We start from the raw sequence: 15,604 nt of genomic DNA, 5'->3' as shown, positions 1-15,604 counted from the left end.
GACCATCAGGTCGTCTCTGTAGCTACAGCTACAAGACTTGGGAGATGTCAGCAGCCAAGCTTACGGTCAATGCTGTGAACTGAATCTTGTCCCCCAACCCCAAACCCCAGTGTGAATTTACTTGGAGGGGGCCTCTAAAGGAAGTAACTACGGTGAAATGAGGTCATAGGGTAGCGCCCTAATGTGACAGGAGTGGTGTCCTTACAGGAGGAAGACGCGGAGGACGCAGAGGGACAAGGAGTGAGGCCACTGTGAGAAGGCCGCCGCCAGCGGCAAGCTAGGGAGAGAGGCCTCCCCAGAACCTGACTGTGCTGGCACCTTGACCCTGGGCTTCCCCCACTCCCACAACTGTGAGAAGTAAATGCTGTTTAAGCTGCCCAGTCTGTGGTACTCTGTGATGGCAGCCTGAGGAGACTTAAGACGGTGAGGAAGAACAAAGCGGAGGAGCAGAAAGCACACATGTGAATTTGGACTGCATTCAGTTACTTCTAAAGCCCAATATACTCTCGTGTTGGTTTCAAACGTTAGGATCCTTACAGTCTCCCGTGAGTTTAAGCAAATTCAAATTGGTTATCTTTCCTTTGTGACTACATAGCATATTAGGCTTCTGGATAGCTGGGAGGCCATCCATAAATGTGAAAAACCTTAAAACCATTTTAGAAGGAAAAATAAATGTTTCACCTCTGCCTTTTAGAAGAGATTTTTTTTTAAACAAGTTTTCCATTATGAGTGTTATGAAGGTATATACACTACAGTGGGAGTTATTAGGAAATCTGAGGTCTACCTCCCTTTGCTATTGGCCTCACCACTCTGGGCCCATTTCCTTCCTATAAAGAAGTTATTTCTGATTACAAAAATTCTGATACCACCAATGACTGACCTCACCACATTAAGTGGTGTGAATTCACCACACTTTCCAGGACGATTCACCATCTGTAGACTGTTTCTTCCAGTACTGACATCCCACACACTCCGGGACTACCACCAGCCCAGGCGCCCGGCTCTGCACCACACTCTCTTATGTTTTGTGTGTGTCTTGCTCACATGGTTGTTAGTTTTCTGGTCTTGCTCCTTCTCAACTCTTCCAGTTACTGCGTGCTACCATTGTCCTTCCTTCTTCTGTCTGGCCGCGAGGTTTACATGGGCATGTTGGTGATGACTCTGGACAGTGAGAGCATGCGAGCTATGGGCGACTCCCACAGTGAAGTGCAGGGACTCACCTGAGGAGGGACCTTTAGGCTGCCCAGAGGCCTTTTTGGCTCATTAGTTCCCAAAAGGAATCGAAGGCTCAAAGTCTGGTATTGGATTTGTTAACATCTGCTTACCTTTAATGGACCATAAGAGGGAAAAAGAGGCCCCAAAGAATGACAAAGTTATGAGAATCGGAATGTTTCCCAAAAGTCAGGAGGCTCTCCCCCTTATTTATTTTTAATAGAAGCAAGCTTGCTGGTGGTTAACACATAACCTATCTTACATAGCACTAATCTTTTCGTCACCAGTAATCTATCTTTGTTCCAGTAATCTAGCTGAATAAAGTAACAATGTTGCACACCATCTTACTTGATCCACTTTCTTTATGGTTCCCAAAACACGGGACACCTGCTACTGACCTTATTCTTTCTAGATGAAAGACTGAAGGTGAATTATTATCACAGCTGATTTTCAGATATTCTCTGCCTTGTGCATGATATACAGTAGAATGATCCCTGGCTCCCTCTAACAATTTAAAACTTAGAAAGAACATAAAAATAATAACAACCATAAACCATTCTCCCCAACGCAGAATCACAAGTAATGGCATAGCGTAACAATGATAAAGATGGCAATGAGGGTGGGAAAATGGGGTTAACAGAATTAAGTGGAGTTTGGAAACTTCCTTTTTTAATTAAAAGTTTACTTCTTTTCAAATTCTAAAGGCTCTCAGATGAATTTTAGAAATTTTAGCAATAGTGCTCACAATCATTTCTTCTGGATTGTGTAAGGCCACCCTGAAATGAACACCTGGAAAGAAACTGGAAACAGTGGTTCTTGTGATTCCTTTCTGAGCTGCATAAGGGCTTTTGTTAATCCTGCTGCACACACATGGGTAAAACCATAAACACGGCCTCACGCCATGTCAACCTTTTCCATCCTAACCAGCTTTAAGCCGATTCTAAAAATGCTTATTCTCCTGGACTCCGTGGGCTACCCTGGAGTAGACCCCCAGGTGAGCTGACCCAGGCACTCAGGGAAACCAGGCAAAGCCAGAACGCCGCAGGGAGAGCAGCACTACCGCTGACATGCCCGAGAAACTGTCTCTGAGGCTGCTTCAGAAAGGCCAAGGATGACCTCTGAAGACACAGGTCTACACATTTAATAAATTTCTAAAACCCAAACCAAATAAAACACAACCATGCCCAATCTAAATTACAACACTTTATTGCAGCATTGGCAAAGGTCAGATTTCTGAAGCTGGTGAAGATCGGGCAGCATTTCCATGTGAAATGTTACAACTTTACAAGTTTTGTTCTTATTTAATTCTACATGCAGAAACTGAAACATGGTAAAAGAAAAAATGCAAAATAGCTAGGAAAAAAAGATGTAATCAAGTTGTAGCATACAGATGTGCTCTTTAACTAAACTTGCTATGCCTATCAGAAAGCAAACGAAAGACAACTATCCTAATAAATTAACAGATTGCCAGAAACAGACTAAGAACCCTCATTTCTATTTGGGGGGGGGAACAAAACAAAACAAAACAAAAACAAACGCAAAATAAAAGCTCTACTGTTTCCATACTTTGTTTAGAGACAGAGGCTGTAAACCCATGAAGGTCAACAAAATCTTCTGACCCCGTTCTTGCTGTCCTTCGTCCATTTGCGGTGACATGCTGACTGGCACGCTGTTTGTTTTCAATGATACTTACAATGGGCTCAACTCTCCCTGTTCTTGGGCTGGTGTCAGACTCCCCTAAGCCATGTGAACGCATTCTCTTTGTATAGTAGAAGTCTCCACATTTCTCTTTTACCCTAATGGGCAATTTTGTATTACTGACTCTGATGGATAAAATGGATTTTTTTTTTCTCCCTCATCCCTTGTTCCTCTTGAAACAAATTCCTAAACAAAAGCCTTCCTGGTGGATTATCTGCTATTTGGTTATCTTTCATCATTTTGTTGTCCTGCATGTAAGTTTTTACTAGAAGATTTTACTGCTTGCTCTATACTTTTCTACTGCAGTCCTGGAGCCCCCAATTATATCTTCTTCCAACATGGGATGTTCAATTCAGAGACACTGTAACTCAAATCAAATTTAAAACTCAAGTTCATTTCCCCCATACCATTACCATCACAACCGTTTCTTCTCTGGCTCAGTCATCTCATTGACACTCTTCTTGGTGTAACTGCTCAGTAGTCAAGTTAACCATCTCATTTCTTGACTGCCATTCTCAAGAGAAGATTAACCCTCACGTGATTTCCATTACAAAAGGCCTTTCCGCCTTATCTGGAAGCGTCGGCTTGTTCCGGGTGTTGGCAGAGGCTGCTGTTCCTGCCTCATGGCCCCAGCCTGTCCCAGGTTTAGATTCGCAACGCTCTAGACCGACATGCTGAGATGTGTCCACTGCTCTCATTCAATTGCTGGAGGACTCCACTATCCACAACATCAGATACAGGACCTAATGAAATGACACGTGCTGCTGGATCAACGTCTCCTGGAGGCACAAACAGGGCAACGTTAAAAAGAACTAGTACTGAGGGCAAACTTCTGGCAAGAAAAGGCCCCCTCAACAACCACCAACTGCTGTTTCCTGACGTCTCCCAGGCAAATCGGTGCTTCTTAAAGAGCACACGAACTCCTACTGGACTAAGAAACAACAGGAGCAGAGGGACACTAAAAAGAGCAATCTGATGGTGATCAGACGGGTGGTCCTGGAATCTTGCCCGTAACTACTTTCTAAGGTGCTGAGTGTTTAGGGTTTGTGTAACGGTTGAACGGTGTCCCCCCCCACCCCAATTTCCATGTTGAAGTCTAATGCCAGGACCTCAGGATGTGACCTCATGTGGAAAGGGTCAGTGCCAATGTAACTGGTTAAGAGGAGGCCGCACTGGAGTAGGACAGGCCCCTAACCCAATCTGTCCTTCAAAGGGGGGGAAATTCGGACGCAGATGCACTCAGAGGGAGAATGCCAGGTGAAGATGCAGGTGCAGGGATCAGCAGTGCTGTGGAAGCCGAGGGAGGGTCCCGGACAGAAGCCCTGCACAGCCGTCAGGAGGAGGCAACCCTGCAAACACCTGCCACCGAGGCAAGCAGTCCTGTGGCCACTGTCACCCAGCGTGTGCTGCTTCCTCTGGCAGCACTAATAGTTCGTTGCTCACAAGAAAAGCTTACGTGAGGAAGAAAATGATTTCTAAGAATAAGATGCAAATATGCAAAAGTGTATGCGGTGCCTGGGCGGCTCAGTCGTTAAGCGTCTGCCTTCGGCTCAGGTCATGATCCCAGGATCCTGGGATCGAACCCCGCATCGGGCTCCCTGCTCAGCGGGAAGCCTGCTTCTCCCTCTCCCACTCCCCCTGCTTGTGTTCCCTCTCCTCGCTGTGTCTCTCTCTGTCAAATAAATAAAAATCTTTAAAAAAAAAAAAAAAAGCACAACTCCTTAAGGTGGGTTAAAAAAAAAAAGTGTAACACCCTACTCAGAGTGTGATCTGCATTCTAGAAGCTCTGACATCACCTGGGAGATGTTAGAAATGAGCGAGAACTAGTAGTTTTTAATAAGAGTCACGAAGATTAAATTATGTATTTTAGGGGCACCTGGGCAGCTCAGCTGGTTGAGAAACTGACTCTTGATTTCAGCTCAGGTCAGGATCTCAGGACTGTGAGACTGAGCCCTGCATTGGGCTCCATGCTGGATGTGGAGCCCGCTGAGGATTCTCTCTCCCTCTCTCTCTGCCCTCCCACCCCCATCCCTGTTTGTGTGCATGCTCTAAAAAAAAAAGTGTGTTTTAAAGTTTAAGGAGCACTGGTTTAATTCATATGGATTTTAGCACAGAAACCATATCAGCACTAACACCTGCCAAAGATGTGAAGTTTCACAGTATTTTCAACACTGGCAGAGTGGAAAACAACCTTTTCTGCACTGGTTAACTGTTTTACTAGAACACTATTGCCATTTTAAATCATTCTAAGCAAATGCCTATGCTTTGTTAGGGTATCACTGCCCAGTGAGAAGGGCTGCAATTTTAATTTACAGCCTATTTTAAGGATCACTTGTGATTAGAAAAAAAAATTTTTTTTTTTAAAGATTTTATTTATTTAATTGACAGACAGAGAGACAGACAGAGAGAGAGGGAACACAAGCAGGGGGAGTGGGAGAGGGAGAAGCAGGCTTCCCGCTGAGCAGGGAGCCCGATGCAGGGCTCGATTCCAAGACCCTGGGATCATGACCTGAGCCGAAGGCAGTTGCTTAACCAACTGAGCCACCCAGGCACCCCTAGAAAAATTTTTAAATCATTATAATTAATGCCTAGGAACCTATCAAAATCTGTTTTAATAACCAGTATCCAAATGAATCTCCCCTTATCTGCCATATAACATGGACAATATTAATAACTAATTTTTTAAAATAAACAGTAGCCAAGTTAAGAGTCAAGTTGAAAACAGTTTCTCAGACCTGACTCAAGTTTTCTTCTCCCTCTGTTTAGGAATTCACCTCGCAGCACATTCTCCCTAAGGGATCTGAAGAACCACTGCTCTAGATACGTATCTTTCTACTGTCTGGCCCAGTGATAAAAATAGAAAATAAATAGGGCGCGTGGGTGGCTCAGATGGTTAGGCGACTGCCTTCGGCTCAGGTCATGATCCCGGAGTTCCGGGATCAAGTCCCGCATCGGGCTCCCTGCTCAGCGGGGAGTCTGCTCCTCCCTCTGACCCTACCCCCTCTTGTGCTCTCTCACGCTCTCTCTCAAATAAGTAAAATAAAATCTTAAAAAAAAAAAAATTTAAATAAATAAATAAATACATAAATAAATAAATAGAAAATAAATAAAGAGGTGCCAAACCACCAGGAGACTCCACCCCACCAGTTATGTTCCTTCAAACGACATTTCTTCAATTAAAACTTATGTTTAAAAAAAATAGCAAAGAACATTTGGTGCTCGAATGGGTCAAAAACTTGTGTTTACATGATTTCTTGTTCTTCTCCATGTTCACTCACGACTGTATTACAAGAGCACTGGCTTTGAAAATACCATAATACTTTACAGAGAGCAGCCACTTTTAAGAATGATGGACAAGTCAGCTTTTTTTATTGAGTTATGATTTTAAGAATAGATTTAAAATAGGAAGAGATTGTAGCTCAAGAATTGGACTTTCACAAAATCAGGAAATGAGGAAAGAGGAGTTAAGGAGCAGAGCTTAGAGAAAAAAGTTTATTAAATGACTAAATACAGATTTTTACAAGTTTCTCTGTCCATTCAACAAATATTAACTGAGCATCTACTATGTGCTAGGCACAAGAGCCACAGGGGAGTTATAATAGAAAACAAGGCAAGGCTTCATTTCTGCCCTCAATCTTCAGTCTCATGGGGGATAAAGACAAGATAGTAGGTGATTACACAGGACAAGGTCTGTAGAAATACAGGGAGAAAGGGCAGCATATATGCACCAACCTACGTCAGCCTTGAGAATATGAAGGTAAGATCTGAAGGAAGAGCAGGAGATATCCAGAAGAAAGCACAAGAAAGTTCCAAACAGAGAACACAACTAGAAGGACTAAAAGACCAGCTTGGTTGGGCGTAGAGGAAGAGAAAGAGATAAAGCAAATAAGGTAAACAACCGCCCCCCTCCCCCCATCATGTAGGGCCACGGTAACCAAGTTTAGGAGTTTGGACTTTATCCTACAAGCCATGAGGAGCCACTGAGGGGTTTTAAGCAGAAGAGGTCACCTACTCAGACAGCAGATGTGCATATTAGAAAGAACAATGCAAGTACAACAAAGAGAATGAACTGGAAGGGGTTGATAGTGGAGACTGAGAAGCAGATCAGGGGGCTGCTGGCAACAATCCAATAAGAGGTGATAGTAGCTTGATCTGGGGGTCTCAGCAGCAGAGGTAGAATAAAACAGGCAAGTGTGAGAGGCATTCAGTAGAAGAATCAAAGGATTTGTTAATTAACTAGACATGGAAACTGAGGGAAAGAATAGTCCAAACTTAAACCTCCTTTTCTAGTGTGGACAACTGGCCCAGCAGTGCCTCCACTCAGCTGAGCCAGAGAACAGAGGAGGAGAGAGGCCGGGGGGCAGGGAGGGACACACCTTCTAGGTGGTTATTTAGAAGACAAGTGAATGAATATACAGTCAGAAACTAAAACGTGCGACCTGAGCTGGAGCAATGGATGGTAACTTTGCCACAGGAGGGAAGGACACCTCCCATGGAGAGTATACAAGGGTAAGAGAGGAGGGCCTAGGACTGACCCTGAGGGACATGAGCATCTCCAGGCAGAAGCAAGCTCATAACGAAGTCAGGAGACAGGAGGAGGAGTCAAGGAGGGAAGAGGAAAACCTGAAGACAGGACAGCTACGTAAGTCCAGGGAAGAGAGTATGTCAAGAAAAAGAGGGTCCACATGCTGAGTGACACACTGGGAGGCACAGCTGGAGGCGGGGGGGTGGGGTGGGGGCAGCAGACTGCAATCAGCCACACCAGTGAGAGGTGAGGAAGAGCGAGCAAATATAGCCAATCCTTCCAAGTCTGGTTAACTAGGGGCTGGAGGGAGGGAAGGAAAACAAGAAGTTAACGAAAAGAATTCTAAAACACAACTGAATAACTGGTACCAAACTAAGAAAGGCATACCTTTATGTTCATCTGTTACACATCTATTAGCATATATAAGTTTACACATCTGTTTTCCCCTATTTTTTTCCTATTGCTTAAGAAATGCCTGGTACTTAATAAACTTTCAATGAATTTTTAAAATGGACAGAATTAGCTCTTTCAAATACCTATACTTAGTTTTCCCACTAGACTATAAGCTTGAGCATAAAGACTTGGTCTTTTTGTACTTTTAATTTGCCACAGTGCAGGACTGAACCCATGGTAGGTGTGGAATGAGTGAAAGCTGAGGCGGGCATATCGTACTCCAAGTACCACTTATGTGTCAAATGTCATAGTTACTGATTCTTAAATCCACCCAAATATTTAAAAATTGGGAAAAATTAGGAAAATGCACTATACTTGCATTATGTGACTAAAGAAGGGATGAGGTATTAATAGAAATAATGCAGTTGAGAGATGTGAAGCTGTAATACGGAAAGGTGAAGTTGGTGGAAAACATCAAGATAAAAATATTCTAATAGTTCTGTTTGCCAACCACGAGACAAAAAGAGAAACGGGTATTATCAAAAACACTGATATATATTTAAAGCTCTGTAAGAAAAATGTAAAGAGCAGAAAACTAAAATTTTCGTGGCTTGTTAAAACTACCTATGTTCTATGTTTTAGTGACAATAAGAGGTTTTATTAAAGGGCTTTAATGAAGCTTGGATAATTAAAAATAACCTAGTATCTTATGCCTCATTAGATGGATTTGTACATCAGCTCTAGCTTGGATTTCTAAAAACACTACACTCACTAGATGTTAAAAAACAGATCCCTAAACTGTCATGACAAACCAATGTGCTAACCTGTAATCTGATTAGAGTTGTCTGAGCGTACAGGTCAAAGAAAAATGTTATCAGGAACACAAAAACACAGAGTGCGTACAAGACAGAGATTTGCACTTTCCCAGCACTACTGTCTACAGTAATGAACTATTCTGCTCCCCATCCCTAGCACACTTCCTCCCACACCCGACCTGCCTGCCCCTGACAGCAAGGTGACATCTTGGGACTGAGCCTAAAACACCAATACCCTGAAGGAGATCAGTAAGTAAGAGCAGCCAAGGCCAATGTCATCTTTGATTACAACCCAACCACAAGACAGAAAATTGAGTTGATGGTATGGGTCTTTAGATCACATCCCAGAAAACTTTAAATAATTTTCTCCCTTAAAAGAAGATGCATAAGGTCTTATTAGGAATCTTCTATGTGAAATTCCTTACGGAATTGTAACTATTTCACTTTAAGCAACTCAAGTTTAAGCAAAACTGGCATGGATCCCAGCAGGACATTCTATAATTAAAAACAAACAAAATACCTCAAAACAAACTCAGCCTGCAGGCTTAGAAGTCTAGGAAATAGGTTTTCAGTTTTTGTAAACATTACCCAACACTGACCTAAAAAAATTCTAACACAAAAGTGTGTGATTTCTCTCAAACTCATCTATAACTAGTCATCTCTGTGAATGCAAAAGAGAAAATTAAAGAATCCAAAGAAGTCCACTCAGAGAGTGAAAGCCAAGATCAATGTGACTGAAATTAAAAAACAAAAAACTGTAATTATTTTATAAATACGTTTTCTTTTCTCAAATGTCTACAACTCGAAGGCTTTTCTATTTTGCTAAAAATTAGGCCTTTATCATTAAGTATAATCCAGAACTATCTAATTTATTCATACAGACATCATGAAAAACAAGTAGCTGAAGAAGGAAGAAAAGAGACCATCTTACCTCCCACCAGTCTTAAAGATTAGATCCGCATTAGGTGCTCCCTTTGGATGTTGGTAACGAGGCCGCCGCTCCCGATTGGTGTTTGCTGGAGCTGGGCGCTGGGCAAGAGACTGCAGCATTTCTGTAAGCAGGAGCAAAACAGAAAAGGTGGTTAACTGTTGTAAATGCACTCCCCTCGATGAAGCAAATAAAACCCTAGGGAGATCAAGTTTATTAGTTCAGTCAAGTAGGTGATTAAAGAAAAATAACAATTACAGAGACTACAATGATTAAGAAGTTCTGAAAGAGTACATCAAGAGAGGAGACATGCTCTTTAAGCATTTAATATCCAATTTCCCCATACTGTCAATCTGGCCACTACATAAGTGTGAAGCAGTAAAGCAGTATGAGAAGCAGTCTAGTCCAATAGCTACAAACACAGCGTCTGGAGCCAGGCAATATTTGTTCAAATCCCAGCTCTGCCACTTACTAGCCATGGGACTTCGGTTCATTTCCCTAAATGTCAAATGGGGATAATAATAAGCACTTATCTCCTGGAATTGTGGTGAGGGTTAAGTGCTTTGTAAAAGTACATAAGTCAGTGTCCAGCCCATAGTAAGCACTTACGCTGAGTGTTAGCTATTATTACTGATTGTTAAAAATGTTGGGTATCTACCAGAAGAGATTCTAGAAGAGAGATTCGAAGGTCGAAAACCAAATATTTATTTATTTAACAATCTCTCAGAAAGCAGTCTGTCAATACAGTGCTGTACAAACAGCCATGTTATGGCTCTAAATCTGGGGGCCACAGAAACGCCAAGAGGCTGGCTTATGAGGTTATGGACTCTATACATAAGGTTCCACTTTGTTGAAGAGTGTTGGGTACATCTGCACGAAACCAGAATCTTAATTTGGGTATACCCTCAAATCTGAAGAGGCATGGGGTCCTTGAGACAGGACTCCCAAATAGACAAATGAGATAATAAATATGTGTTGAATTAATTGCTCACAGATGACTGGCAACATGAGGCAATTAAAACCTGATTATCATCTCAGTTGCAAACACAGCTCTAAATAGTACAGAATTTAACTGAATTACGGAGTTAGCAAAATACGATGAAAATTACATTAGTGTTATTTTGCAAGTTAAGTGAAGATAGAATGGAATATAAAAACAATTTCTTAAGCTAAATATTTACAAAGATGACATGAAAAGGAGGTGAGGGTAAAAACTCTTGAAATTCTGTATTTAAAAAGCCCAAAGAGCATAAAACTTTTCTACTTCTGTCCTATAAAGGATTGTTTACCTTGATAATCTTCTTGCTCTTGCCGTTCATTGATATCTAATGTGAGCTTTTTCATTCTCATCCTCTCTTCTTGTTCTGCCTGTTGCTGGTTCCAGTGATTTGCAGCGAGTTGGGAAGACATGGGTACATTAAGGATCTTAAACTGAGAAAAAATAAGAAAGGAATAACAAATGGCTTGAGAAAATTGAAGAAAAAAGATTTCAAATAAAATGCTAAGTAGAATTAAACAAATTTAGAAAAATAATGTCTTTCCTCTAAGTCAATAAAGACAGCATCATCTAAGAACATAAACAGGTAATAGTCTTAATCTTCTAGAGACAAACCCACTGGGCTGGATAGGAAGTGAAAGACCATCAAGTTCAACCTCAAGAAAAGCAGAAGCTCCTCTTTCCTGCACTCTGTTTGGAAGCACTCATCTAGCAACAGGGTATCAGTGTCCACCATGAAGACCTTATAACTGTCAAGAAGACTTTTATATAGCAAGCTGTAACCTTCATCCTTCTCATTTCTATCCCTTTCTGGCCTGCTGGACCATCTAGGTCAAATCTACTTCATCTTTAGTACTGACACACCTTCTTACTTCTAGAGATAGAATGCAAGGTTGGAACAGAGGAAGAGTTAAGCAACTGCCCTACAAGATCTATTTCTCTGTTATGGGAGAGAGTCCTTACCTATGAAATGTTTTGTTTTTAGCAGGATGTCCCTGGTTAGGATTGTGCAAGGTACACAAACCTAGATAGAGTCTATGAGTTTAAGGGCTCCCTGGAAATCGTTGAGTAACCTACATAACTACGTGAACACAAAATGGAAATTCTCTCTGCTGTGTATAATGTGCACCCCTCAGCTAAGAGACCTCCTCTAATACTCTGGGTCAAGGGCATGCCTGATGAGGAAAGAAAGGACACAGAGACATGTGCTCAGGATCCCAGACCTCTCTGGTTGATCTATGCCATTCTGAATGCTTGCATCCTTGAAATTATTAGTAAAGCTTAACACTATGTAAGTCTCTAATTCATCTGAATCTGATTTGACAATCTCATTCTTCATATTATCTCAGATGTCCTCTCTTTTGGTATTCGCTTTTATATGATGCACGTTAGTCAGTCAATATTCCTCTTAAAATGTAATACCCAGAACACTAAATGCACCAGCTCAGATACACTAAGGTGAAAAATACTAAGTGTGGGTGTGAAACATCTACAAGCCCAACTAACTCCATTTTTAACACAGTAGATAACCAAATATCTCCTATATCAAAATAAAAATATGTTTAGGGTAGTCCATTTGGCTACCGGCCTAACAGACTTCACCAACCTCACCATTCTCCCCAGTGAGGTTAGTTTGATTTAATGTGCTCCTAGTAGTCAAGGACAGACTCCTTGCAACCACCCCTTTCTATTTTGAGTTTAAAACCATCTTTTAAAGAAAAAACCACATACACATACAATCAAGAAACCCTCACTGCAATCAAGATAATGAACATGTCTATTACCTCCAAACGCTCCTCTGTCCCTCTGTAACCCATCTTTTCCTCTACCCCACCCCCAGGCAACTGCTAACTTGATTTGTCACTACTGATCAGTCTGAACTTTCTAAAATTTTATATAAGTTGAATCATACAACACGTATTTTATTTTGTCCAGCTTAATTCCCACAGTGATTCTGAGATGCATCCATGTTACTGTATGCATGAAGAGTTTGTACCTTTTTATCATAGAGCAGTATTTCTTTGTATGAATGTACTGTAATTTGCTTATCTGCTCACTTGTTGATAGCACTTGGGGTTTCTATTTTAGATTATTACAAATACATTTACAAACGTCTGTGTGGACATAGGTCTCCATTTCTCTTAAATGCAAAATGCTAGTAATGAAAAGCTGGGAATAGCTGGTGTATTTTTTTATTCTTTTTAATTTTTTTAATGATTTTATTTTTTTAAAGTAAGCTCTATACCCAAAGTGGGGCTTGAACTCATGACCCCGAAATCAAGAGTCACATGCTTTACCAAGTGAGACAGCCAGGCACCCTGTGGTGTGTTTTACTTTTCAAGAAAACTACAAAAATATTTTCCAAAGTATTTGCACCATTTTACATTCCACTAGCCGTGTACAAGAGTTCTGGTTCCTCCACACCCTTGCCAACACTTGGGATGGCCAATCTTTTTAATTTTAGCCATTCTAGTGAGTACATAGTGTTATTTTCACTTTGGTTTTAATTTTCATTTTCCTCATCACTAAAATCATCTGTTTTAAAATTCAATCTAGAATTATGCTAGAAGTTGATATAAGTTTATCAGATTGTATAGTTTTCAGAATGTACTTCTCCCTTGCTCTTTGAACAAGGAAATTACTTGCCTACTATGAATCTTTTGACTACTGCCTCATTCTGAAAGACTTTTTCTTTCAGAGTCTGAAAGTCTGAAAGAAAAAAAAGTCTGAAAGACTTTTTCTTTCAGAAAAAGTAAGTTTAACGACAACTGCTTTATAATTACATATAGAAGTTATTTCAGTCTTTGAGGATATAATTTGTTTTTAACTAAAGACTGGGACTCAATTAAAGTAGATAAATTATCCCTTTTGACAGTATCTAATTTTACCCAATCTTCAACTTAACCTTCCAGGTTGAAAGCTTCCTTGTTGATAAAAGCAAAAGTGAATAGCTGGTCTTTGTTTTGTTTTGTTTTCCAAAAATCTCTCCACAAGCAGTGGGATTACCCTTCCTTGTTCTTATGACCCTGAACATAGCCTTTTAAAAAGTACTTCTTCTTGTCAACTATACTTCAATTAAAAGAAAAAGCAGTTCCACATCCTCCTCACATCTCCTTTAAAAACTGCTAGTTATAGACTGTTTATTTCTAATTTTACTATATATGATCTGATGACGGTCCATTTCCCCTTCATCCACAATTACAAATTCTGTGCACCTACATCTCTAAATCTAGGTGCTATAAACTATTGGTAGAGAAAAGCTGAATTAAAATGGACACTGAAGGGGCACCTGGGTGGCTCAGTTGGTTAACCGTCTGCCTTTGGCTCAGGTCAAGATCCCAGGGTCCTGGGATCGAGTCCCACATCGGGCTCCCTGCTCAGCGAGTAGTCTGCTCGTCTCTCTCCCCTGCTCGTGTTCTCTCTCTCACTTGCTCTCTCTCTCTCTCAAATAAATAAAACCTTAAAAAATAAAGTAAACAAAAACAAAAACAAAAAAAACCCAAAAACAAAACAACAACCCAGACACTGCAAACAGAGATGGGCCAAATTATGACAACAGAGACAGAGATGTCAAATTCTAGAAAGACCACAACAATGAGAACAATTTCCAGAATGATGACTTGAAGCAATTTTCCAATCTTCCCTTAACAGAACAACTGTGGAATCTCGTTAGCAGATATATCAGAGCTACAAATACTCTAAATAAAATTTAGTCTGCCAGTATAAATCAATAGAGACAGAGCTATATAAATTAATACATTAGTTTTAAAGATATAATTACACATAAAAGAACAATGTCTGAAATATAGTAGGAATTCAGTATGTTTTAGCTGTTACTGTTATTACCACCATTTCTTTCTTATTTGTATTGTTAGTAAGAAATATGGGCAATGTTGAGTACTGTCTTCAGTGAAATACAAAATACCTACTAGGTTTCAAGAATCACAGCTAAATTTTAAGTCACTCTCTGTTCTAGTATCAAATAAGATGCCTTATTTGAGATGGTAAGGGTAAGAGAGGTCAAGATCTGATTTCTCAAGGTAAATTACAGACTCCAATATTACACCGCTCTTATTCAGCTAGCTGCTTTTCCTCAATAGCTTTACAAACTGGTTCTAAACATGTATAAATATATGCAAACGCATAAAGAGTGACCTACTACTGTTTCACAAAATACTCAAGGCAAAGCAGCCCAATAAGAAAGGCAGACAATTTCCTGATCCCCATAAAATCACAAGTTGCAATTCTAAGATGCTTCTCTGTTACCACATTAACACACTCAGAGAAAACAGGGTGACCGTTTTTTCCCTTACTGGGTTTCTGATAAAAACATTTGAACTGTCCTTCATAATTCAGCACTGAAAAGACTAATAATGACGGTACTTACCACACTAATGAAACAGTATAAAACATTATTTCATAATGATTTGATCAAAAATGTGAAAAATACAGGTTTCTATTCATTTATAAGACTGACGTGAGACAAGTTTTACAAAAGAAAATGTTCTCAAGGGCTTAAAAGGGATATGAAAGAGGGTGCCTGGGTGGCTCAGTCAGTTAAGCATCTGCCTCTGGCTCAGGCTGGGATCCCAGGGTCCTGGGATCGAGTCCAGCATCGAGCTCCCTGCTCAGCGGGGAGCCTGCTGCTCCCTCTCCCTCTGCCCCCCAGCTCATGCTCTCTCTCTATCTCAAATAAATAAAATCTTTTTTAAAAAAAGGATATAAAAGAGACAGTAATAAATACAGAGAGCACAAGAGACCAATTTCCTGATGCCACCCTCACCAAGTGCCTTTATGTAAAGCTACCAAAACATTTTTAAAAAAGAGTTACTACTTTATAGCAAATTAGATGACAAAAAGATTGAAGTCACTCAAACTAGATTTTCTGGAATACAATAATTGCAATAAAGGTGATTTAGGTATTTTAGGTATTTTAAAGCTATTTCATAACTGTAGTTGAAATTGAAATACACACACACACACACACACACACACACACAATCCCAAGTATCAATTGCTCCAGTCAAAAGACATAT

The 15,604-nt window shown here is 40.5% G+C and overlaps 1 protein-coding gene across 1 annotated transcript in view; it reads right to left on the bottom strand.

The window, feature by feature from the left end:
• Window positions 1–2,402: 2,402 nt before the first annotated feature.
• UPF2 (UPF2 regulator of nonsense mediated mRNA decay) overlaps window positions 2,403–15,604 on the bottom strand; it is a 107,028-nt gene continuing 93,826 nt past the window's right edge. Inside the window, exons 20-22 of the mRNA XM_028114686.2 lie at window positions 10,861–11,002; window positions 9,575–9,695; window positions 2,403–3,689 (exon numbers count right to left, since the gene is read on the bottom strand). Of these exons, the coding sequence (XP_027970487.1) occupies window positions 3,680–3,689; window positions 9,575–9,695; window positions 10,861–11,002 (273 nt within the window). The 3' untranslated portion in view covers window positions 2,403–3,679. The remainder of the gene's footprint in view (window positions 3,690–9,574; window positions 9,696–10,860; window positions 11,003–15,604) is intronic.

This window comes from Eumetopias jubatus, unplaced genomic scaffold (genome assembly GCF_037043125.1).
Source record: "Eumetopias jubatus isolate StellerSeaLion01/CBP00866 unplaced genomic scaffold, mEumJub1_p1.0 scaffold_8, whole genome shotgun sequence".
In the NCBI taxonomy this organism is placed as follows: Eukaryota; Metazoa; Chordata; class Mammalia; order Carnivora; family Otariidae; genus Eumetopias; species Eumetopias jubatus.
This window is presented reverse-complemented; position numbering and strand designations above follow the sequence as displayed.